This window comes from Halichoeres trimaculatus, unplaced genomic scaffold, assembly GCF_033239565.1.
Source record: "Halichoeres trimaculatus isolate MK-OKI-2021-1 unplaced genomic scaffold, fHalTri1.1 fHalTri1_scaffold_13, whole genome shotgun sequence".
NCBI classification, from domain to species: domain Eukaryota; kingdom Metazoa; phylum Chordata; class Actinopteri; order Labriformes; family Labridae; genus Halichoeres; species Halichoeres trimaculatus.
The window spans coordinates 22,197,489-22,223,783 of NW_027437191.1; the positions used below are offsets into that span (position 1 = coordinate 22,197,489).

At 42.0% G+C, this 26,295-nt stretch overlaps 1 protein-coding gene across 4 annotated transcripts in view; it reads right to left on the reverse strand.

Annotated features, from left to right (window-relative positions):
• Positions 1-26,295, reverse strand: part of sipa1l1 (signal-induced proliferation-associated 1 like 1) — a 96,457-nt gene that overhangs the window by 16,088 nt on the left and 54,074 nt on the right. For 3 of the 4 annotated variants that reach the window (XM_074685772.1, XM_074685771.1, XM_074685770.1), the window contains 9 exons: positions 18,875-18,983; positions 17,142-18,710; positions 16,781-17,003; positions 15,680-15,810; positions 12,500-12,688; positions 11,691-11,865; positions 9,429-9,532; positions 8,429-8,586; positions 786-1,365 (listed from right to left, as the gene is read on the reverse strand). In XM_074685772.1, coding sequence (XP_074541873.1) covers positions 786-1,365; positions 8,429-8,586; positions 9,429-9,532; positions 11,691-11,865; positions 12,500-12,688; positions 15,680-15,810; positions 16,781-17,003; positions 17,142-18,578 — 2,997 coding nt within the window. In that variant the 5' untranslated portion in view covers positions 18,579-18,710; positions 18,875-18,983. The remainder of the gene's footprint in view (positions 1-785; positions 1,366-8,428; positions 8,587-9,428; positions 9,533-11,690; positions 11,866-12,499; positions 12,689-15,679; positions 15,811-16,780; positions 17,004-17,141; positions 18,711-18,874; positions 18,984-26,295) is intronic. The other variant, XM_074685773.1, reaches the window with a different exon arrangement.

Below are 26,295 nucleotides of genomic sequence, written 5' to 3' on the forward strand. Positions count from 1 at the left end.
TGCTTGTGTGTATATCAAAGGCGGTGGACTCATTCCAGGTTACATAAACACATGATAACAACTATTGCACGCACACACACACACACACACACACACACACAGACGGAAACACACACACATATATACACACAGTTCAGAGTTGGGAGAGGCAGGGGAAATGAATGTATTCTGAAGCACTGATGATTACATAAGAAAACACCTTTTTTCTGACCAGTTTCCATGGAAACAGCTAAGGGAGAGCTAGCACCACTTTGCTGCGTGTGTGTGTGTCTGTGTGTGTGTGTGTGTGTGTGTGTGTAGGTGTATGTGAGCCATTAAGAAGCATGTTGTCCAGAGGTGTTTTATGAAACTCCCTCAATAAGTAGGAGACAAGTAATCAGACGGCCGACAGAGAGAGACGTGTCGTTCTGGCAGACTGACAGTTCGTAGTACGTGGGACTGTGAGTGGGCCATTGATCATCTTCATCTATTGATTTCTGCCTCTGTGGAGCCGCCCAACAACAACAACAACAACAGCATCATGGAGTCTGTTTTAATTTAGCAGAATTAGTAGTGAGACTGAAATAATTCTTCTGATTAACAGCATCGTCTTAGTTCTTCCTGTAAACACTCAATCTGATCCCTGCCATGATGACAGAGCCATTATGTGAAGCAGATATTTACTAAGTTAGAATACTTTCACATGATGTCATCCTTGCGTCTTGAATTAATTTTTGAAAGTTTAAAGTCTTGACATTATCTCAATGTGAGTTTTGATGTGTGGAGTGTGTTGTGAGTGTTCTCACCTCCAGACGTTTGACCACCTCTTTGAAGTCCTCGGTGTTGTTACTGATACTCCTCAGAGACACGTTCTCTCCGCGCTCGTAGAAAATCCGCAAAGACGCCGGACTGCTCAGGGTCCAGCCAATCACGTCTTTAGTAGCACAGTTGAACACCACGGCTTTGGCGTCCCGATCCAACAGGATCAAAAAGTCGTTTGAGATCGCCAGGAGAGCCTCCAGCTCCCCTCCAGTGCCATGATCCTCAACATGAACCGGCCAAGCCACCGCCCCCAGGCTGCGAAGCTCCGCCCCTGAGTACGGCTTGCTCTTCTCTTTCTTCTTATGAGCGAGTGAGATGAAGGGGAACTTCCCAGAGGGGTCGATGGGGGTGCTGGTGGTGTGGCGTTCAGCGAGATCCCGCAGGTACTCTTGGCGAGTTCGGGTGGCCATGGCGCGGAATTTGTGTGACTTGTGGGCGGCGTTTTCTGCATTGATGACTTTTGCCAGCAGGAAGTCTCGGAACACTGAAGACTTGGGGAAAGTGACACCTTCTGGGATGGGAGGGCCAAAAGAGGGCATGTCTTTGGAACGAGTGACCGACACGCTACAACAGAGGAGGAAACAAACAGGAGAAAAATGTTTATGGTTAGCAAATCCATTCTGGCGTCACAGACAGACTCTTCAGCCAACACCAGGGTGGGCGTTTCACTCTACCCTCGGCCAGCCTGTGGTTTTGATTCAATCTTTTACTTCACAGCAAAGTTAACCAAAGTGTCGCATCGCAAACATGCTTGAAGTATTTATAAGGGGATAAACTGCACTACAAAGTCTATTCTTGATGTAAGGCCTCATGCTGTTTGCTCAGACAAGGGTGGGAACAACAGAATCCTGACACTGGTCTGTTTTCCTGCAGCAGAAATGCTCCTCTTGAGTCTAAGATAACCACCGCAGTATAACAAAGACTATGTGCATCTGTATTTACTCTATTCTGTAGCACATGCTTTGTTTTCACATCTTTATCTCCTTGTTTTCTGTCTCTGCGCTCCTTATCCCCTTTTTTCCTTTCATTAAGCCCCTGGAATGATCCATCTGAGGCTCTTCACCCTGTCTGGTATGTCAGGAACTCAGCTCTGCAGCCATGAAGAGAAAAAGGAGAGTCACGAAGGAGGACGAGGGGAGAGTGCTGTTCCAGATCTCATGCCCAAAAAGCCCAGAGTGAAGGAAAATGTGTCTGAGGACGGAGGACTGTGTGGGAGACTCTGCAAGGATTACTGCTTAGTGGAAAGCAAGAGAAGTTTTTCTGACATGAGAAACAACCAGGTATGTTGAGAATCTCAGACTGAAGCAGAGGGCAAAAAGCTTAAAAGTGTCCTTAAATGGCTCCTGAATGACTGGAAGTGAATCTATGTGATCATGGATCACCTGTCCACGTCACAGATCGCCTCAGGTGATAATTACCAGTTGAGAAAAGACACCCAGACATTCATGGCCCTCATCCCACATGCCTCCCTGCTGACATGCACCGGCGCTCATGTTGACACCAGGATTAATCGCTTTGTCTAATAAGCAGCTGAAGTCAATAATATGTCACCCACATATTTCTAAACATACCTCAGAGACTTCACATTTTCACCGCAGACGTGTGGTGTTTAATTACACTAACCATCAGATTGCTGCCACCTCATTTCCCAGTGTGACTGGTTTGTGACGCACAGAGGTAAGAAAAGAAAGGTTTTTTCTGGCCTTTGAGGGTGAAAACACAGTATGACCTTGATAAATGAACACTGCTGGGTCCCTCAGTGGTCACTAGTATTACTGAGTGTTACTTCCATTTCCTGTAAGGGTGATGCACTGCAGTCTCAAGGCCAACGAGAAGTAGGCTGTGAGTAATATGTGTGCACATGTAAAGCTGCAGCCAGGCAGGCAGGGTCAAACATACATGCTAACATTCATGTCCATGAAACTTTTTGTATTTCATTGCATATTTGCTGGTATAAAACCTTCTCCGTGTCTTAACTTTCACATTAGGTTTCAAAAAGGTGGAAAATGCTTCACACTGGTATTTCATGGAGTGTATTTTGGCATTGCTTGCTTCTTGGATTTCCTTTTCATTTGGAGCAGACTGCAAAGCTCTGAACATTCGGCAGAAACTTAACTCTTAAAGCTGACGTGTTTCACTGAATGTATTTATCATTAAATGAAAATGTAAGGGTTCAAAGGATCACATTAGAGGAGAGTAGACTAGATTAAAGTTGAAAAATGTTGCAGAAAAAAATAAATGTGCATAAAAAAAGATTCAGAATGCAGGATAAGAAATATTTGGGGTGGTGTTTACGCAGGACATGACACTGCAGGAAACTGACCACTGATCATCTGGTATGAAGAGACACCTGAGGGACAGGCGAGCTTTGATTTCATCAGCCTGTAATGATGGCACAAGGTTTGAGCACACCAAGGGACTGATTGTAGAAATAGTTAACAGAGCATTCATGTGTAACTTTCACAGTTAAGAGCAGCTGGCCCTTGGTCATTTTTACAAAATCAAATTTGGCCCTTTGGTTCAGAGGGTTCAGTTGGATCCCTGTTTTACTACTTTCCATTCACTTGTCTTAGAAACCCTTCTTTGAAGTGTCTAAAAATCATCAAAAAGTAAGGACAACTGCCAAAACAAATACTGGGAAACTATGATCCTCAGGCCCTCAGGTAGCTCTGCATCAAAATCAGACATTGCAGCACTTTGGTAACGCTCTGTTTGTAAAATGTGCTTTATAAATAAAGTGGATTGGATTGGATTGAGACATGACTCTGTAGTGGAAGTCACTGCATTGGCTCAAAATCTAAGTCAATCAGTACGCTGGCATGCGCACAGCAGTCCAAGTATTATCTGTGTATACAGGCAGAAAAAAGAATCAAACTTTGGCTGAGAACGTCTCACTTCTACTCGATAGACAGCGCTGTGTTTCCTTTTTGATAATTGAAGCTGTGTACCCAAAGATGATGGCTAAAGTTGATGCAGTGTAGCTCTTTATGTTTCTTACATATTATGCCCGTGGTGGAGCACAGTGACCCTGATTTTCATAGTCATCTGCTTCTTCTTCCAGGTGAAATTCACTCACACTAAATGCTGAGGTGTACCATGTGTTGTGCCCTGCTGAATCCAACCACATTCCAACTGCAATCACATTAGCTAGGTGTGTCAATCGAACTATGCTTTGTCTGATTTTGGTCCAACTAAGCTGTTTACATGCATCTTAGTAGTCCAATTTTGTGCTGACTAAGCTGACAACATGTAACATGTTGCTGGCAGCCTGTTTTAAAGGAGCCTGTATCTTCAAAACATAAATTTTCAGTTGAAATTTCTGACATTTCTCTCCTGTGTATCTTCAATTCAATTTAAGGTTCTAAATGATTGGTAAACAATCAAATTCTATTTTCATGAACATTTTAAACAGTATCTTATATTTTGGAAATGTTGGCTTTACATTAAAGTAGTTTACGGTACTTAATTAATGAAAAAAAATTAATTTCCCTATTTTACATTCTATACTGTTCATGTCAAAATTTCTACTTATTTTATTCTAAATAATAAATTCATAACTCACAACTGGTATCTTAACTAAGTGGCTCACCCTCAAGGCCCTGTCTGCATATTTTTTCTTAGACAACAAATGGATCCTGCAGAGCATTTTCCACCAGGAGCAGTCAAAGTGGTTGTAAGCTGGCTGAACGATTGATTAAAATAAAATATGACCTTTTATTCTTATTTCTTTACATCACTCAATACATTACAGCAGGGCTCTAAAAGCACTTGTGCTGATTTCAAACACTTGTGAGTCAGTCAACCAGGACCTGTGACTCACACAGGACAGAGAGGAGTGACGGCGAGAGGAGAGTCAGTGCGTTAAAAGCTGGAGGACAAGAAGAGGAGAAAAAATGAATGAGGGAAAAAAGGGATTGAATGGGAGAAGAGTTGAAAAAAGGAGAGAGGGAAAGGAGGCTGTGGTGCAGTGGGGACTGCAGGGCTGAGCGGCTGCTGTGTGATCCACATGGCAGGAGGTTTGGCTGTGGAAATGAAAGAGCACATTCCTGTGGTTTCAGTGATTTGTGGTCTTATAAATATCCAGTGTGTGGGCAGCTTCGCTTTTCCAGCATCCACGACCTGCTGCCCACTGAGCCAGGGCAAGAAAAAGAACATGTCAATACCTATTGAAGTGGGTGGCTCAGAGGTGTACTGTAGGTGTGTGTGCGGATGTGAGAGAGGTACATGTAACTTGTTTTTGTCTACTTTTTACATCACCAAGCAGATGCACTTTGGGTTTGTTTTGCTCCACACGGCACATTTACGGATGTTTTGTAGACAGAAATAAAAAATTAGGGAATTAATTTGTCATAATTTGTGTTGTAAATTGTAACACGATGAATACATTTATTAAAATTTGGATGGAAATACCAGTTGGTGTAATTTTTTTGTCAAGCTACCACCCACAGATTCTGATACTGAGAGTAATAGGATTTTGTTTTCTATTATTGTCATGACAGCAACAGTTGTAATGTACAGTAGACTGCACACACGGAGGATTAAATTGTACCCAAGAGAGGATACAGGGCATGTCAGAACACAGAGAGAACAAATAGACTGAAATCAACCTGTGCAAGGAGCTGAATCAAAAAAATAATACACACTGGAAGCTAAATTAACACACATTTTGAAGTACTTAGCACTCCTGTTGTGCATAAATTGCTGTTCTTGCATCAATTAATATGTTTCTTGACCCTACCATATTAGATATATTGTAATGATTTCAGCTGAGTAAACAAGCCCTCACAAAAAAAAATTAACTGCTGCTTTTAAGACCTCATAATTTGAGCAATTGTGATAAAAAAGGACTTTCAGGCAGATTTTGCAGCAGTTATTTTATCCAAATAAACCACAACTTCTGGAACATTTGATGAAACTTCTTCCTCTAACATGCCCCGTCTAAAATATACCCAAATAACATCAGATGAATACTTCTTAGCTCAGAGCTTAACAGCAGGAAACAGATAAACAGCGTCCTCCATTAGCACAGTCACAGTGGTCTGTTAGTCATCTCGCTCTCTACTTCATAAGAAACTCAAAAATAAACTTCATGACCGAACATCAAGTCCTGCTCTACCCCCACAAATCAACAGCATAGTTTGCAAGTTTGTTATGAACTGATGTACAGATACTGGCTGGTTGATGCATCAAACAATTCTAAACTCAAAGTCAATCTTGGATTCTTTCTGGGGGGTTTTTTTCATTGAAAAAATGAAAAATGAAATGAAATTGAAATAAAATGAAATTCTTTTCATTCTTTTATTTGTCTCTTTGCCGATTCCATATTTTTCAGTAAATTCTCACCCTTTTATCTAATCACTCACCACAAAACATTGGCAACATTTACGCAGTTACTAACCCTTTCATAATTGGAATGTTAGCAACAACCCGGTTGTAAACACCAATAACCCTTTTTGAAAATAGAATATGCTCATAATCAATTTTTTCTATCTTGTCTATTTCTTACCTTTCTTTTTACTTTTTCACTTTTTTTTCCAGGGTTCCCATAGCGGATCACTTGTTCGAAACAACTTTTCCCCATGTTAATCTGGCACAGCTTATATGTCTAACGCCCTTCCTGACACAACCCTCCGCATTAATCCTGGCTTGTGACCCTATTGTGGATGGGTAGGATCTCCAAATTGAAACTAGAAGCCCCAAAGTATAACCTTAAAAATGTAAACTTACATTTGACTTACATGTTGAAAGTCTACTTTCCTGGATCTGAACTAGCAGCAAGTATAACTAACTGTTGACCTTATTGTACAATAATCTTGGATATGAAACAACCCACTTTTTATACAAGTTTTTTTTAAATGACTTTCTGGGCATTAATCCAGCTATTATAACGAACATTTTAATGACAGGAAATGATGACACAAGGACATTAAATGTCTTTGAAACTCAAAGTGTCTGATTTAAATTGAACAAAATGAAATCACGTGTTGCTTGTTGTGTCTGAATCTTCATACCATAATAATCAAATTAACCTGCACTCTAGTGAATGGATGACATGTCTGCTGACAATTTGTCATCCAAAGAAGACTTAAAGTGAACTAGTTTATGTCTACAATTGATAGGACATCTCTTACTTCCACACAGGCCCTCCAGATCCCAGTACAACTCTCCGGTCCAGGCCTACCTTAGAAGACTGCCACTCACTGACACTATCAATAGCCACAGAGCCAGAGATGAAGTGTTAAGACACTGGGTGTAAAAGGAATTCATTGTTTAAGTGTGGCCTTTTGTTTTAAATGTAATTTTTTTGGATGTGCCATTGTATCTTTAGGTCAATTCAGTTTTTTCTGCCACTGATCTAATCTGTGATATAGGGGATGTTTTTGCATGAAATGTTTGATAATGAGTCAAAATCCCTTCATATTAGCTTTCAATTGATGAAATAAATGACTTCTTAAAGAACTTGAGGAACCACAGCTTCTTATTAGCCATCTCATCAAAAAGAGCAATACTGTGAGCTTCATTTCCCTGCCCTCTGTGTTTGTGATCATCCTCTAGAGTCTGGAGTAAACACACCAAAGCTTCAAAGCATCCTTACTTAATACATCGTCTGACTCACAGTCCAACTCCCCGTGGTGTCTATGAATCGTAATTCACTTTTTCAAACCTGACACTTCACCTCAAGTCTGTGTGGGAAATTAGTTTCCACCTCAGAAAAACTTAATTCATGTTTGTGAATCACAGCAGGCAAGTGTACGTCGCAGTTGCTCAATTCTCATTGTTCATGTGTTGTTCGGTAGTAGCCTCGTAGGGGACAACTAAGACCATGCACAATGTACTCAGACAACAATTAAAACAGCTATTCGGAGGAGAAGGAGAAGAGTCAGAGAGTATGATAAGAGAGAATGACAGAAAAGTAGACAACAAGACAGAAGCAGTAATAAACAGACACGTACGCCACAGTCAAAAAGTTAGGAACAGGAACCAGAGAGGAGGCTGAATGTCGATTATTCTTAAAAATGACTCCAGAATGACACTTTGTGTTTCATATTACACTCCTCTGACAGTGTGGTAATAAATCGTGAGACATGAAGAGGCCTCTCAGTGCTCACAGCCTACTCTGTGATGGAGTGATGGAGCCGCAAAGGCAATAAGAGCCATGTACAACTTATTGTGGGAAGAGATAAGAGTGTTATTGTTTCAGGAGTGAGTGGAAATGATTTATGAGGAAAATGAAGAGGAAAAGTTATTTATTAAGAGTTTTTTTTTTCAAAGCCCCAGCGTTGGCTTTCGTTTCAGATGACACATTATGAACGGCCCACTGCTGAACAAAAGAAAATGTCCAAACCTGTCGTGTGAGAAATGGTTCTGTTGACAGGCTTCACACTTCTGTTTTCAGATGGACTTTACTCACAAACCATTCTGCCACATCTGTGCCTTTGAGTTTACTGTCTTAAACATGTGATAACTGCCATGTAATAAAAAATGATTTTTGGAACCTAAAAGTATAGAAAACCCATCACGTTGCAGCTAGAAAACCAAAATTGCCACAAAGTTTACGTGAAAGTTGTTCACTACTGAGCCCTCTTAATGAAAATGTTATGTATACACAAGGTTGAGAGTGTCTCACCTGTAGGAGCTGTTTTCAGAGCATGGGTTATGGGCACGCACAATCACAAAAACGTGCTGGAAGTGGGAGCGAATGTTTTTGGGGGTGAAAGGGAGGGCCCCAGGTTCCTGGAAAACTACCGTGACGATATCGTTCCCGATGTGACGCTTCCGCAGCAGCTGGAGAAACACAACAACAAGAGGAAAGTCCAGAGAAAGAAGAGTTAGATACTGAGTTGTATGACATTGCATGAAACAATGCAATAATTACAGTTAAATTATATAACAATGTTGGATGCACTCTGCATTTTTGACTGTAAAAAGTTCTGAAGAAAAATCTAGAGTAACGGTAGTTCAGGCAGGCCACGACATCAAGCTCTAACAGCTTAGTTGTCATCATCAGTGCAGATCAGCTGATTGATCAGCTGACTCCTGTGTCCGCCTCCTATTGGAAAATCGTATCCAGAGCGGGCTATTTTAACAGCTCTAGCCAGCCTCCGTCTTGCTTCCTCTGCTGGCACTTTGCAACCCATCTCCATCCCACCTCCTCCTGTCAATGTATTCATGTCGATTGCTCTGCTCTGTCTGGGTTTTTATTTTTGCTGCTGCGCTCCCTGCTTATGCCGTTCACAATGGCTCATGAAGGGCAGGAAGGTGTGCTCTTCTTGCCTCAGGCTTTCCACACAAGCGCGTGAAACAGCAGGGAGTCCCAGAACAGAACCATGCTGCCAAATGAAACTGTGCAATTTAATAAAGATTATTTTGACAAAGTGGTCCTGACTGAACAAAAGTTATCCACCAATCAGAAATGCTCAGCTTGCAGGCTCAATCCCCCAAGGTTCCAGATATCAGGAAAGAACCACCTTTGAGGCAGGGCTGTTTTCACAGGTCAGTTAATGACTTCAGGACTAAATTAAGATCCTAGTTCCTGCAATTGAAAATGTCCTAGTTCCTAGGGAAAGTTCCGGGGGTAGAAAAACACTTAAAGGTTAGAAAAGGAACTGCTGGCCCTTTTAACTCACCTGTTGCTTGTTGTTGGGTGTGTACGGCAGCATGGTTGATACATGGAACATGATCTCATAGTCCTTGTAAGTGGTGTACAAGGAGTGGGTGCCTGTTGAGTCAGCTGAGGAGAACACAGTGACAAATGTGTGTGAATTTCTCATCCACTTGATCAAGTGCTTTTTCACAGTCCTTGACCACTTTTCAGTTTTTTTGTGTTTGAACACAGAAAAGTAAGTAAGTTAACTCAAAGTGCTGAACAGAATCATAAATATAAACTTGCATGCTCGGAACAAGAATAAGCAAACACTATCCTTTTGTTTCATCAAAGGCTGAAAACAGGCTGCCTGATGTTCGCTGAGCTCTTAACAGGCTCCGGCCCTAAAGAGCATGCTGCATGTTAACAACCACCTCCACAGTTTATTGATGCACTCTACACAGAGGACAGAACAGTCACAGGTGTTTTAAAGGCCCTACTTCATGTAGCCAGATTAGCTCGGTTAATTACGCTACAGGGTGTCCTCTGCACGACTGTATTTAATTTATCAAAGGCTTCTGGAGGTTTTATTACATGTGCTGTAAAATATGACCAGGAGAGTTTGGATCTCTCAGAGCATTATGAGGGATGGCTTGATGGATAGTGTGCAGTCAATCTGCAGGAGTTACCAGTGTCTGAATAGTTCAGTGAAGCCAATGCTTGTTTAATTAATGTCAGCACAGCAGTTTATTTTACTCCAGCCACTGCACATTCTTCTGCTTATGAAAATCGTGAGGTTATTAATGATTTTGGACGAGTTAAGGGGGATTAAATAAACAGCAGCGCTCAAAGCGATCAGATGTATATTTGATGTACTTTGTGCACACAAGACAGAGGCAGCCTGTTCACTTCAAGTAAGATTGTAGGATCTGTGTCTGTTAACAACACCAGTTATGGGAGTCCATATGACACCCAGAAGAGAATGTTCCAAAGAACTTCTGGGTGACAGATTTGATGGCAGGTTGAAACTTCCTGTATTTTAAACATGGATACAAAGTAACAATGCTGAATGTTCAGACTTCACATGTGCAAGTTTTCAGACCACTACATATTCATGTGGTAAAAGGTCTGAATCTGTCTGTAAACCGATCAAACAATCGGTTCTAAAAATAACACCAGATCTTCATTAGATCTTGACAAGACAATGACATCATCATACCAGGATCTCATAAATTTTACATGAGATATTTGAAAGGCGGGTCTTAAACACCAAGGCCTGCCAATAGCTCTGCCCTCGACAAGCCTCCAGAAGGCTGGCCAATCAGAGGGGGTGGGATTTATGAAGCAGGGAGCCTTAAGGTGACAGTGGCAACATTTCATAGACGGTATAAAACATGGACGTAGTCTCGCCAACGTCACCCATCTGTTTCTGAAATGGAAAATGCTTTGAAAGTGACTTTTTTTGGCTTGGTGAGTATGTGACTTCCGCTACTTCCGCAGCTAGCCTTAAGCGAACACTCGAGTACCAGCAGATTTTAGCACTTCCGCGTTGTCTCATATTCTTAGACCTGAGGTTGCCGCTTGCTGCATTTACATGCAGTCATTAACACTTTGATATTCGGAATATTGGCAATAACCTGGCTGCCCGTAGCCATATAAACATCAATAACCCTTTTTAAAAAACGGAATATGCTCATGTTCTGTTTAAAAAAAAAAAAAAAAAACGAAAGGAACATGAGTTTGTCTTCTGCGCATGTTCTGTTCACGAGGGATCTTGGTCTTTTGAGTACAGGAAGTCCACGGTGCTGCTGCTGTTGTTTTTGTTGCTGCTGTCGCTACAGACACAGTAAGATGAACAATGTCATTGATGTTCTCTGTGCTTGAGATGTTGTCTGTGCGTTGCTGTTTTGATCATGATACCATATAAAAAGGAATAGCCCCGTTTGCTCCTGCTTATAAAGGGGTTATTCCAAATTTTTCAGAAACCACGATATTGGCCTAAACCGAATACTGACTGCATGTAATCGCAGCCAGTGTTACAGGCAGGGGCCAAAATAAGGGTTTTCTAAAACTCCAGTGTGAGAAAAATAATACTTTTTTTGTGTAAAAAATCAGTACCAGAAGGACAGAATACAGCCTTTAAAAAGTGCAATACTCTACTTTAAGGTATCTTGAATGTTGCATACCAAACATTCCTGCGTGAAGACTTACATTGCCTTCAACATAGTCCACCATATATAGAACTTAGTTTTACTTCCATTGTCTCCATCTAAAAGTTTTTGTGTACTTTTTGTGTAGTGCTTACTCTTGGTGTCCAGCTGAGCCCGGTACTTGGTGAAGCCTTTGAGTCTGACTCGCTCTCCCAGCAGATGAAGGAACTCCTCCAGTGCAGGACCGGCTGACTCATTATTGTACATCTCCTCCTCACTGCTCTGGCCCGCCATGCAGTACATCACCCCCACTTTCCTCTGGAAACTCAGCTAGGAAGAGAATCATTAGGAAGAAAAGGAGGCACTGAGTTATATTACTGATTAGAAACCATGTCAGAGTTACCATGTTGACATTTTAGCTAGAACTAGTGTTGGCATTTTAAGAAGAACCACGGCAGGTTGTTCTGCAGTGAACGCAATGCCATTTTCCTGAGAAATCATGTTGACATTTCCAAAGGTTCTCTTTTTGATTATTGCATCTGGAGAACATAAGTGTCAAAGAGCTTGTTTTGTATTTTTCTTCCCTTTTAAGGTCAAGGTGTCTGAGTGGGGGGGGTGTGCACACAAATGTGGGGAGTTTCCCTACATAAATCCTACATCACAGTCTGTGGGAGTGGATGGATAAGTAGAGCAAATAAAAGATTGTTTAAATAATACTGTTTCACAATGAGGAACAACTCCTACACATGAAATGATTCATAATCAGCACAAAATGAAAATGATATGCTGTTCATAGCACAGGATAGTGTCTCAAATTCAACAAATAGTGCCAAATGGCTAATATTTTGTAGGAATAATGGAAACTCTGAGTCTGTAAAAGTAAAACAACCTATTTTCATTGTAATAAATAGAAAAGATCTAAAACAGGCAAACAGGATGATTAATGCAAACCCTGACTCCTTACCCCCTGCTCATCCAGCTTCATCAGCTGATCAGTGACCTTCGGCGTGTTGAGAGCCAGGCGTAGGCAGTGCGCGTTAAGCTCAGGTACCAGGTATTCCAGCACCTCTTTGAGGGGCAGACCTCTGGCTAGACCGTGCTTGGATGTAGAGGGAACAGCATCTTCCAGGATGGAGCCTCTCAGGGTGGTGAGCTGGAAGGAAATAGAAGAGGAAGGATTTTTTAATTTGTGCAAGAACCAACCAAAGGACGTTTAATCCACATATAGCTTGCAATGAAAACAAATTAACCTTGTAATGTTGGCCCTCTCCCCCTACCAATAAGCAACAGGTAATAACTGCACTTTAGGTGACCTGCATATCACGCACATACTCAAACTGTGCAAGCAGCTTGATAGCGTTGCTTTTTCACTCTTTTTTGATGAGTCTCTCTACCTTTGTTTTAAAAGAGCTGATTTTCACAGTGGAGAAACAGACTTTAGCTAGCACTCTGTAGCTGTTGTTGACACTCCCGAACTCAGCAGGTAGCTCTGAAGCTAAGCCAGTTCATCGACCAAACTGCTGGAGATTTCTGCAGAAGTCTGGATGCACAAGGATACAGAGGAGGCAAAAACTAGGAAGGAAGGGAGCTGGTGCAAGACAACAGAGGCTTTTTGAGAGGAGATATAAGCTGCGCCTCCTCTTTCTCATGAGGAACGTGAGATCTTTGCTAAATAGGGTGGGCAAGCTAACAGGACTAGCCTGGAGTCAGGGGGAGTTTGGGGAATGCAGTATGATGTCGATTATAGCCGAAATACACCACATGTGACTCCACTTCAGCTCCGCTCTGTCATGGCACCAAATCAGGTAGGTTTTTATTTAAGTCCCTGTATCAGCTCCCACCATTTCCATTCCATTGTGTTCTGGCTGCATCCCTGCTCCAGGTAGTCGGGGCCCTACACAACTGATATACAAGGCTTCTATTTTTGATAGATGTAAGAGTTGTGACAGGTTAATATACAAAAACTGGGAGAGGAAGTCGAGCACTGAATCCACATTGAAAGGTCCACCGACTTTCAAAATAAAACAAACTGTGCCTAAAACCAGTATTTGGCTTTACAACAACCAACAGACATGATGAGCACAGCCAGGCCAGGAGACAAAAGGCTTGAGGTTTCACAGCTCAACACAAACAAGCAGAGGGTCAACGTCCAGGCAGACCATCTACATAGCCTGACTGCAGACAGACCACTTGAAATAAAATTATATATTCTGTTTGGACTTTCCAATAATATTCTAACTTTGTTGTGTATAAGGGCAACTGTTATAATTAAATGTCTAGGGATAAATAAAGTATTCCTGAAAGTGGAAGTTGTAAACATGGCTTTTAGCTAGAGAGGAGCAGGTTGACTTGCACGGTTGAGATGTCGAAGAAGCACTTTCTCCACTAACACACGTCTATTAGATTCTGTTACAGCATGGACCTTTGTGACATGTTCTCCAGTTTTGGCTGAGATCTCCAAGTTTCTGTGATAATTTTAAAAAATCAATTTAAACACAGCTACCAGCTGCATAAAGGACAAAAACCCCAGAGGATTTTATTTTTCCAGCACATATCGTGTGGTAACAAAACCAAACCAGAGTTAGAACAGATTGACTTTACTGCTGACATAAATCTTCGTATGGTTCCCGTTAGAGGATTTTTAGCTGAGCTCCCTCCCTTTCTGCTCCAAGAATGCAGTGTGTTGGTTTTTTTTTTTTGGTTTTTTTTTTTTTCAAAACTGGCTTATTACTGAAAACAACAAAACCAAAACTAGCTGCCCAGTCATCAGCAGGATACTACCAAGACTATGTTTGGGGAACTGGCCAGGGAAGCCTGTGCTGAGGCCATTAAATTCAATTTGCAGCACAAAAGGTTTTTTTAAAAGAGATAATCATGTCCATTCCTGCACTGTGGAGTCAGATTAGGACACTGAATCAATATATATTTTTAAGAAACAAAATTGAGGCTATAAAAGTAACTGCTAGACAACTCTCTCTGTTAGTGCAGGGAAACAAATGTTAAAGAACCAGCGGCTGAATAAGCGACGTTTTATCTGCTGTAGTTTCACTTCAGGTTGAAACAAGAAAGATGTCCATGAATAAATCAAAAGCACCCTGGAAGGACCACGACTTGAGTGTATATCATGAGCAAATAAATGCAGCCAGATATCCTCAGTGGCCCCAAAGCTTTGCCAGTCACTTATTTTGAGTTTGTGTGTCTTTACGTGGTCTCCCCTTGATCTGATGCTGGTACAAACAGCTTCAAGGTTAAATATGCTTAAGAGAAGCACTCTCACTCAAGAGCTGTCCTCAGTGGACACTGGACTTCACTCTCAAACAACAGTCCATGCAGCTCACTCCCACACACACAAACACATATGTATCCATACCTGCCCCTGCTCCCTGCTCTTAAAAATAGAAATTAGAGAGGAGGGAGTGAGGCAAGAAAATGGGAGAAAATAGAGGAAAACACAGCACAGAGGGTTGTGCGTCATCCCAAGAGATTGGAAGGGCTATTACTCATAGTGCGCTTCAATACGAGAGCAATGCTTTTCCTCCTCTACTCAAATACCTTTGGCGCTATTTTAGTCTCGCTTAGCTGCGAAATGGCACAGCTCAGTCCTTCACAGATGAAGGCTGACAAAGATGTTAAGTGGGCGTTCAGCTCAGAGAATGAGGACATGGATCTGTGGCTTTGGTCTGTCTATAGGAAAAGATAGCAGCAAAGCTAAAGGGATTCACAAAAGATTCCCAATTACTTCAAAATGCAGATCAAGCAGAAAGAAGAGACGACTGGGCGGCAGCATTAGAAAGTGAATCAAGTGTTCGATTATTTCAGGTGGTGTTTAGGAACGGAGGCGATGGCTCAAAGGGCTTGAGCTGCATCTGACAACTTCGAGATGAAGCTTCTGTGAAGTCTCCCCCCAACTGGGATTTTTAATAAGCATGTCTGGGCGCAAATCCTATACGCTAACTCCCACACAGTGTGAAGCTTTTCAGCAACATCACTCAGCACACAGAGTACTAACCACTGACTGCTCCAGAGGGAACAGCAACTACGACTACAGTACATTACCATGAATGGAAAGAAAGATTAGCAGTGCAGTAAGAAGTCAAAGCTGATAAACTGTGAGTTACAGGTGTGTTTGTCACTTTCAATGTACCTCACTGGTTCTGAAGATGACCCGGTAGTTGTACTGCTGTCCATGCTCCTTGTGTTCATCCAGCTTCTCCCTCCTCAGACTCACTGCCACAGGGCCCATGTTCTCATCTACTCCCAGGTAGTTCCAATGTTCTACAGGTGAGGAGTAAGAGGTAAAAGAAAGTAAAATAAAGTAGGCTAGGACAGTTTTTCCACAGTGTGCAGCTCAGAGCTGTTTTAATGGCCTCTAATACTTCTTTTCCACCAAATCAGTTTGAGTGTTGGTTTGGACACGAATCAGGAACTAATTCTTTGTGTTTTCCAAAAATTGGCACAGAACAAGAAAAAAGGTTCAAGAGTAGCACTAACTTGTAGGGCTAGTAGACATAATGCTATAATAGGGGACTGGGGGTGGGGTTAATATGTCCAAGTTACACCTCGCAAATATTAGTATATACTGTCATAATGATGTGGCTCTACAGTGGCCCCTTCCTGAGGAATAACAAGCTGATTCTTTGATGGTTCTCCAATTGAGCCAGCTATGAACTAGCACCAGCAGGGCTACTTGAGTGGAAAAGGGGTATGGGAGGTTGTTAGAGCCTGAAACAAGAAAAATAACTTCAGTGATGTTACATCCAGCTCTTGTTAACTTGTTTCCATTACAACCTGGCAGGTTGTATTTTCACTGTTCCCTTAACTAAATGTCATTACAAGCACAAAGTGGAATGTTCTTTGCAGATATAAGACATATAGGTCAGCTGTAAATAACACAATCAGGAATAATCAGATAAAACCGTACTAGTGGGCTCAAACTGTAGCACAGCGGTAATTGCTGCAGCCTCAGGGTCACCAGTTTAATTCTCAGTTCGCCTGGGGAATTGAATGAACTGTGTTGGTATATCCTGTTTCAATATCTTCCCACATTGTAAACATGATGCTTAGAAAAATGCTTCGAATGATTTAGAGATGGTTTGTAATTGCAAAAAAAATGGCTGTTTTGATTCAAGCCCTAAATCTTAAGTAGTTGCTGGAAAGACAGCCACTTTTTGCCCTCATGCAAATGGTTTGTAGTTGCTATTGAACAAAAAAACTTAAAGAGCCAATCTGGTTTCATTTCACTCACCTCTGAGGTAGAAGTACTTTCTGTAATAATATGCACCAAGGTCAACATGCTCCACTATGTATCTTTTGGACCTGTCAGCATGTTGGCTTGGTCCATCCTTTGGAGCCTCCAGCACAGCCACGCCAGCGTTGGTAAAATGGGTGGTCAGGGTGGCATCCAAGGGTCCCTCCTCTGTGCTCCCAGAAGAACTGCTGGAGGTACCACCACTACCTATGCTGCCCTGCTGAGGGATGAAGGACAAAGAAAAGTAAAGCTAGGAAACTGAAAACCACTGATCACAGCTTATCTTCAGGGAAACAAGTAACTGATCTGTTCTTTTCAAACTGCATTTATCAAAGTTTAGTCTTCCTTTAAAGCTTACCTGTTTAACTGGAGAGATGTTCCTCTCACCCTCCCCACCGATCTCGTTCCTGAAACAAGGGCAGCTGAGCACCAGGTCATTGCTCTTGTCGTCACCAGGGTCCAGAGCAGGGTTGGTACTGTGTCCCGTACCATCTTTGCTCAGCTCCTCTTGAGAGCCACAGGGCGACCCATAAATTCCACTCTGATTTGAAGCCAGCGAGGACGTTGCTGAAGCAGACGCAGCCGCAGCAGCCGAGGCACCCGTTGTAGTGTTCTTACGCTTGGACCCAGAATGCCGACTGTGGATCGCCTCATTGAGGTCAAACAGCAGGGACTGGATGTCAAAATGGCTGAAACCTTTTTGGCACACCCAGGGTTTTGGAGGTGGGGCGCTCTCATCCCCTTTACCCCCATCTTCAGCGTCTGAGCCGGCCCTGGATGTGTCACCATCAACCTTCACACTGCGAAGCTTACGGAAGATTGACTCTCCACCTGTCTCTGACTTGGACCTCCTCTTCAAGTGCTTTTCTCGTTCCTTTAGTCGACTCGCAGGACTTCCTCTGACTGGACCCAGAGGTCCGTCTGGCAGGTCCAGGGCAGCTTGTTTAATTGGTGCCACAGTTAGTAGCTCCGACAGCCTCTCTGGAGCTGGACTTCTCTGATCAGGGGCCTCAGCTGACTGGTAACCTTTGAGCATGTCAAAGAAACTCTCTCCTGAAACACCATGTTTGTCTATGGATGAAGTGCTGCCGTACTCACGGTGCATAGGTGTCCACCCTGAGAAGGACCAGCCTTCATTGCCGTCCACGTCCAGCTCACTGATGGTGATGTCACTGTTACTGCGCTGGCGAATACGCCTCATGCCTTTGCGAGGTGATCCCAGATATCCATCAGGAGACAGGAAGCGGTTGTCTTTCCCTTTGCTCTGCATCTTATTCTTTAGCGTGTTGTGGATGTTGCGCAGCATGGACGAGTCCTGTGGGCTTATCAGGTGGCCCAGCTTGGCTGACAGATTGCTGTGGGCTGAGACGGCTGACACCCCTCCTCCTCCACTGCCACCACTACCACTACCACCACTTCCTCCTCCACCTCCTCGTTCACCTCCTCCACCCCCTCTCTCACCAAGTCCAAGTCTTTCTCTGTCTCCACTCCCTGATCCCGAGGAGCTGGTGGTATTGGTAGAACTGGGTGAATCTGTTTCCACAGTGATATGCCAAACACCTCCTCCTCCTCCATCTTTCCTTGGAGGCCAATCGGCCACACGAGCCCGGACACCCATTTTGGGGACGCCCGGGTTGGTGCCGGTGGTGGAGGAAGAGGAAATGTGGGCGCTTTCACTGCGGGGAGGAGGTGCCCCTCCATTGGGCAGCCGTAAGCGGCGGGTGTAGAACTCATCAGAAGCTGGAACCGAGCCCCCTACGGAGCGCTCTGTCTGGGAACGCTTCAGACTGGTCATAATGGAGAAAGGAAAGGGTGTTGGGAGGGGAGATGGGAGGGAAAAATAGGGATGGGGTCCTCTGGAGATTTAGACTGTGATCAACATAATGTCCACTGAAAGAAGCGATGACTCTCACAGGCACATTTGGTGCTGCAACGAGAGCAGACAAAAAATCTTTAGAATTAAAGACTGAACAATCTGAGGTGGGGAACAAGATTTTAAACCAAAGAAAGCTGATATGTTGTGTTTAGGTTTAAAATAAACCACACAGAGAGTATTAAACAATCAAAGCATAACTGGTATTCATGCTGTACCTTTGCTGAAGCCTGAAGAAAAAAAATGTGATGATGGTGACCTGTTGCAGCTCAAGGCTCTACAAAGCAGTCCGTATTGCTACCATGGTCGATGGGATCATCTCAGCAACTGAGAAAACAGTAAAGATGGAGGAAGGGGAAAGGTCAGATGGGAAAAAGAGGAAGAGAAAGAGCACAGCCAATTACATGCACTGAAATATTTATTACCAAGACAAACAAGGAAACACCAGAAATAAGTCTACAATTAAGAGCTATCTCCCGTTTAGAGAAAACATCCTGCTTCACTGTGAGGTATTAGATGTTTCATGAATATTTCAATTTCAAACCTCAAATTTTCCAATTTCACTCACAAAATCTGTTGACTAGATGAGTATGAAACTGCCAAAGAGAAGCAAAGAGTTTTTAGATTCTTCAGTTTTGTGTTTGTCTTCTTATTTGCCCATAATTGTAGTCTACCTCCCTTTGCAAGCACACTTTGTATCACCATGGAGATGAAGGCTCGTACAGGCAATGTTTCTTTGAATCTGTGCGTGTTTGTGAGAGAGAGAAAGAGAAAAGGAACTAGAAAAGGAACCATCACTGTGCTGATGTGTTTTTAATTGCAATACATTTAGATTTTGCCCTTTCTAGGTGGGATACTGTTGTGCCAGGTCAAAGATGTGCAACAGAGGGCCAAAATCATCCCACCTCTGATCCTCCCTCAAAAGCAGAACATGAAGGGAGAAGGTAATGCAGTGTCTGAGCATGTGCATAGAGCTCCTGCTGGGTTTTTCCAAGCAGGGCTTTATAAAAGTGCATCTGCACAGCTGTAGAATAATATGCAACCATTATAACCATGTTTCTGGTCACAGTGTGCAAGTACAAAGGCATAATGATGGCAGAACTCTCTGTACAAGAGGCTATCATACTTAAAGCAAAGCTGCTCAGCACTTCAGCAATATGTCTTTATTCCTAGCATACTGTAAAGGTTTTATTGTGGATCAATGCCACATTTCTAAGAGCGTTTTCTGTAACAAGGGTGAACAGACCGTTTTAGACAGATCTGAGGCGCTTTGTTTGTAGACAGCATCCAGGACACTACAGTCTACTCTACTATGTCTCTGTTTGTGAGTCGTTCAAACGCGTCTGTTCCAGCAGCATGACACCCTGGTCTGTGCTCTGATTTGGCTTTAAGGACTGAAGTGTTTGAAGTGTATTAGGCAGACATTCAAAAGAAGAAACTACTCAAATGTATTCCACTTTAAAAGCTTGGTACTGGAGAGAATTTTTGATGGGGAAAAATTCCATCTGCGGAGGGATTCAGCAAGAACGGTGCAAAGGATATTTGTTCAGAATGCAGGATAAGAAATATGTGGATTAAAAATGTTGTTTGCAGGAAAAAAAAGTCCACATAAAAAAAGTCTGATAAAACCGAGATCCTGATCCTGCAATGAAAGCATCCTGACATATTTCACCATATCATCCCCTAATGGAGAACGTGTTTCTTGGTCAGAAGCAGAGCTTGCTGATGTCAATGCAGCAGGTAACACTGATTTTTCACCTTCGCCAAGGAGGTTATGCTTCTCTCATCTGTTACTCAAAAAGTAACGGACGGATCTTGATGAAATTTTCAGGAAATGTTCAAAATGGGATAAAAAAAAAAAGTAATTAAACTTTGGAAGTGATCTGGATCACCATCTGGGTCCAGGACTTTTTTGAAGGATTCTTTATCAGTGTGAGATAGGGCCAGTTTCGCCATATGTGTATATAACTCCACGATAAATGGTTGGATTGCTTTGCAAAACAATACAAGACAAGGTCACAATAATTTCTGACATATGTAAAAGTACAATCCAGATCCTGGCAATATTCTAGATACTAAGATCCAGAATATGAAATATGTAATGGGTCATCATAATTTTCAACATTGTCAAGTAAAAAAATATTGTACAAACCTGCAGCTAACATCAAATTGTAGCTAATAGTCTGCTGAAAGGGAGTATAACATTAAAGTAGGACTAAAGTGTTGCGTGGCAATCACAATATGATTGACAGAGGTCTGCACCCTCTGGGTGCTTTTCTAGTTGCTTATGTTAAGTCTTTCTGGTTCATCAGCCGTCTAACTCCCTTGCTGTTGTTTACAACAACTGTCAAGAGGAGTGGTCGCAGTAATTATTATTAACTGGACCTTGGGTTTAAAGCGTTCATGGGCACAGTTCAGATGACCAGTGTGTCCACACTCTTAGTGACTGATTGTTTCAAGGAACTTAAAGGACTTAACAAACAGAGCACTCTTATGTTATCCAGGCTTGTCGAACTGGCATGCAACCAAGTTTAGATCACATTCAAAATTCTGTTATTCAGTAACACTAAACACTTAAATCTACAAAACATCTAACACGAGTCAGGGAAGGTTGAGGACAGCCAGGGCCCTGGAGTTCCTGCAGCATGTAATTATTTCATCCCCAGCTCTTCTAGTGCATCTAGGTCTCCTTCACTCAAAAAAACACTTATCCTTAACCCTTCCCTGAAAGCCTTCCAATAGTGACATGGTGCTATGAAGGGTGAAGCGCTTTCAGCTGCTGGGAGATAAAAAAGATTCTTCATAAGTGCAAAGGTTTAGGAGTGTACACAGTAATTAATAACAGTGGAACAAACAGGTAAAAAAAACTGTTTTAGAGGCTAAAAAATATGACTTCAACTATCATTTACTGCTAAAGTCTCTTTTCTAAATCTCTCTTACAGGCTGAAATGCAGCTCCACAGATAACAGCTCTTCTTGCATAAGTGGCGTCCTCATCCTCAACATCCAATCAGGAGGCTCATCAGAGCATCACAGACTGATGGTACCAATTCAGGAGCTGATCACAGGTGGCTTCTGGCACCAAAATAACATTTCATGTCTCCAAATTACTTGAGCTAAAGACAACGTTAGAATTCACGTGAATTATTTTTCATTTAAAAAAAAAGTCAAACTCCTCCATACAAAAAGTCACAAAGCAGGAACACAGGATTGTCCTCCACTTGAAGTTAAAGATGCCTCTGCAACACACTCCAGAAGTGAATCCAGCCTAACTACCTGCAGAGTGCTTTTCCACCTCCTCTGAGAGCCAAGCAGTGCTCCTTAGTGAGAGAAACAGTGCAGCAGGGATAGGGAGAGGATTATACTGTATGTTAGGTAGTTGGAAAGCAGGAACTGAAAAGAATGAAGGTGGCCGAGCAAGCCTCTGCAGCCGCACCAGGCCAATTACCCTGAAAGACACTCAGTAACCTTTAGCGGTGTCTAAATGAGGTCAGGTCGATTTTTTCTGAAGTAAATATGAAGCAACGTGGCTCAATGAAGGTGAAGTGCTGCCGAGGTACTCATACACCCAACTCGAGAACGTTAACAAAGAGGACTATTCCCAACTTAGAGATAATGTTGGCTGTAACCCCAAGCATGTCAAGGACCATGAAAGCGTTGTTTTACATCCTGTTAAGTGTTTAATATTAAAGATACAAAACATGGGTACTTGTGGGGAGAACAGTTAATAAGCAATTCCCTTAGAAAATGTTCTGCTTAAAATACTGGAACTTAATTTGATCAGCACGCAGACTGCAGAGGCTATGCTAAATCATTTAATGAGCAACTGCAGTTTTGAGTTATTTAATTTACTCCTGGGGGGAATCTCTCCACAGCCAGTTTTAACAGCAGATTTCATAAGAGTGGGCAGTAACTCTACCTGTGTGGGGTTTAGAAACTGGAAACTAAAGATGTCGGTTATCCCTTGATGTGAATTCAATTTGGAGTGAAACACTGAAGATTTTGTCAATTTTATTAAATCTAACAGTACTTCCTTTGTTTCAGTCACAGCTTTGGATGCCCCAAAATAACAACAAGAATTTAAATAGTCCTAAGTTGGAAAACAGTGTGCCAACTTTTTAAGTCCCGTTACCAATATTGACACCCAGGATTTTGAGTTAGCACTGATACTGATCTGATACAACACCAATATTAGTTCAAAATTCTCCATTCCTTAATATGAGGATGAGACTGAGAATTATATTTCAGCAACTTTAGGATCTTTTAACTTGTTAACCAAAGTAAAATAAAAACCAAAGTTTCTATCAGAGTTGTTAATGTTATTCATGATAATTTAGCTCTGCTAAGCAAAATGCACACACAGACCTGCCAGGGTTTAAAAAGTCTGAAGAGCGAAGAACAGAGATTGATAGATCTGTCCTACTGATTGGCTTTTGGTCACAGATATCCAATCTTACTTTCTGTGGCTGTGCCAGACCAGTACCCAGTATCAGGATCTGATTGGTGAATTCCTAGTCCTATGTGAAGATTTTCTTGAAGAAATCATTACTTCCACTGGATCTTGCATAAAATAAGACTTCTTCATGGAATATTTAAGAAAAAGTGACGAGGCATCAAAAGCCTTATCAAGCTGATGCAAACTGCGCAACACAACGAGCCAATGTCACTGATTATCTGGACTGTAGTCTGTAACCTGCCTCATATTCACCTGCTCTACCACCGCCATAAATCCCTTGACAGCCCCACCTTTGTCTATTCCAATCATCAGACTACCACTAATAAATTCCCCTAATTTTACTAAATCCCCTGTTCTGGGGTTTTGCATTTTGGATCCAGTTCAACAATTCTGATACAAACCTCTACAGCGTGACTGAAGTTTTATTACTTTGTTTTAAACTAGACTGCATTAATATTTGGCCCCATCTCAGAAACCAAATGGGATTTCAACAATAGACAAGACCCGTTATCTTTCCACTGGTGTTGACAAAACCAAAATGATTTAAGTTTCATAAACTTCCATTCAATTACACTGCAAAAACTGAAATCTTATCAAGTGTTTTTGTCTTATTTTCAGTAGAAAATTCCTTTTTAGACTCAATATGAGCCAAATTCACATGACCAATCCAGAAAAATGTCTTGTCTAAAGTTATTGAAGGACAAAAATGAGGTCTGAATTGCTCGTAACCAGTAAAAAAATCTGCCAATTGAACAAGAGAAAAGTTATCTATATTAAGACATTGTTCCAGTCTCAAGGAAATATTCAAGCAATTTTTTCTTGTTCCATTGGCAGATTTTTTTACTGGTTACAAGCGATTCAAACCTCATTTTTGTACTCTGATAACTTGAAACAAGACATTTTTTCTGGATTAATAAGTTGAAAGTGGCTCATATCGAGTATAATAAGACAATTTTTACTTTAAAAAAGACAAAAACACTTGATAAGATTTCAGTTTTTTGCAGTGTAGGTGTCCTGAGACAAAACATCTGGCTTTCTTGAAACTTCTCTTGAGGATTTCTTTTTTTTTCAAAAGAGCTTTCAAAGTGTTTTATAAAAGCTACAAGAAAGAAGAAGGAAGATTTTATGGCTTCATTCGTACAAAGGAACGATGCTATTTTAACTAAGCTAGAAATGTGGAAACAACAGAATTACATCTGCTCTAAATTTCTGGGTGATAGTCTGTTGTTGTGAAGCAGCTCAGGTGTGCCAGTATGGGAACAGTGTCTGTGAACCTGCTCCATTACACAATGAGTCATATACACCTGAAAATGACAGAGCAGACAGGCTTTATCACTAACTGACTGCTAGAGACCAACGCTGAACAAAGGAAGGGGACACTGTCAGAAAAAAGTGGGCATGTAATTTAAGCAAGGGAATCATTTTGTGGTGCAAAAACTGAAATCCTTTCCTTTCTCCATCCTCTGTAATACTGAAAATATGAGCAGGTTAATATCTCTAGGAAAATTACAGAGGAAATCAGGGATCTGCAATCATCTTATCAGCCTGTATTGTGTTCGAAAAAGAAGAATAGTTTGTGCTGTTTAGAGAGGAGCCTCCCCTTGCAATCACAGAGGTATTGTTAAATCATAAAAAGTACAAAGACGGTGAAAAAAATCTAAACTAGTGCGGATTCTTCTGTTTTATATGTGGCTCAGTCTCTAACACCATACACCTGTTTCTCCAGACAGACATCGTCACCACACAGACTGGTGAGTCAGGTCAAGTCACAGCTTGTCTCTTTGTAAATCCTGTCAACTCAGACTATTTCTCAAAAGTCTCAGACCCAGCCCAAGCCTTGTGAGCATTCCAGAAAGGAAAACAAAAAGCCTTTGGACATAGAAGCATTCACAGAAGAAGCTTTTCCAAGAAAATATTCAACAGGGACAACTGGGGTGAAACAGAAGCAGCATGTGGTAAAATGGCGATATCTTGAAAACAAACTTAGGCAGTATGTCCTCTCAAACACCTGCTGCCAAGAGGCTGGGCGTGACTGCTAAAGCAAGACATCTGTTAAAAGGGAAAATGGGTGTTAAGCCACAGCAGGTACCACAAAGAGCCCTGGGTTCAAAAACCCATGGAAGAGATCCAGATGATGACTCAGTGTGCACACCAACAAGTGTCTCTCTGTCTCACACACTGATACACACAAAAAAGGACATGAATAATGAGAAATGTTGTGTCTCAGCACTTTTTTTCTCACTCCAGTCATCTTTTCCAGCCTCAGCAGCATCAGTGTCTCTCTGTCACATCAGTGGAAATGGATATGCACAAAACAATCCTGTCATAAAGTTACAGAAAGTTACCACTCAGAAATGATGGTTTCAAATGTTTGCTCGTTTATCCACAATGTGCTTTGGACCAGTGGCATTCCCATTACAAGCGTTTCAGACCAAACGCAGGTGTTCAAACCTCCTGTGTGTCAAAACGCATCAGCAGCGTCCTGCTGTTCTCAATGCTACCGAGCCATCTGAAAGCCAAACAGCTTTTCATCTCGGCTCGTCACAGCGTAAATGACGAAACAACGAGCCAACTACCAGGAGGGAGATAAGTTGAGAGAAATAAATAAATAAATCCACAGCTATGCTCTTTGAAAGCTGCCAGGCAGCAGGAAGTCTAATGTGTAAGTGTTTCAGCTCACAGCCTTTCAAAAGTCCAAATGGTAATTGTGTGGAAAGATAAACGTGCTTCGTGTCTTTTCTTCCTCGGCTCAGCTCAGGCGAGGGGTGGGGTCTCCTCTTCAGCTCAGTGAAAAGTTAAAAAAGAGGGGGGATTTTTGGTCGCTCTGAAGTCTGCCGTTGTTGTTTTTTTCTCTCGAGTGTGAAATTGCGAAGGCGTTTTACAGCACACACTCCCATATCCCCGGCTATCACAGAGTGGCAATACAGGCAGTGGGAGGAGATGAGCAGAGAGATTTGACCAAGCAATAAGAGAAAGTCTGTGTGTGTGTGTGTGTGTGTGTGTGTGTGTGTGTGTGTGTGTGTGTGTGTGTGTGTGTGTGTGCATGTGGGTGGGTGGTTGTAACAATAGCCACAGTAATAAGCTGTCACTTTATAGTGGAATACATGAATTATTCACTCGTCCAAGGTACATAAAAGCATGGATGAACGATACAACAAAAGAATTATCAGGAATTTCTTTGATG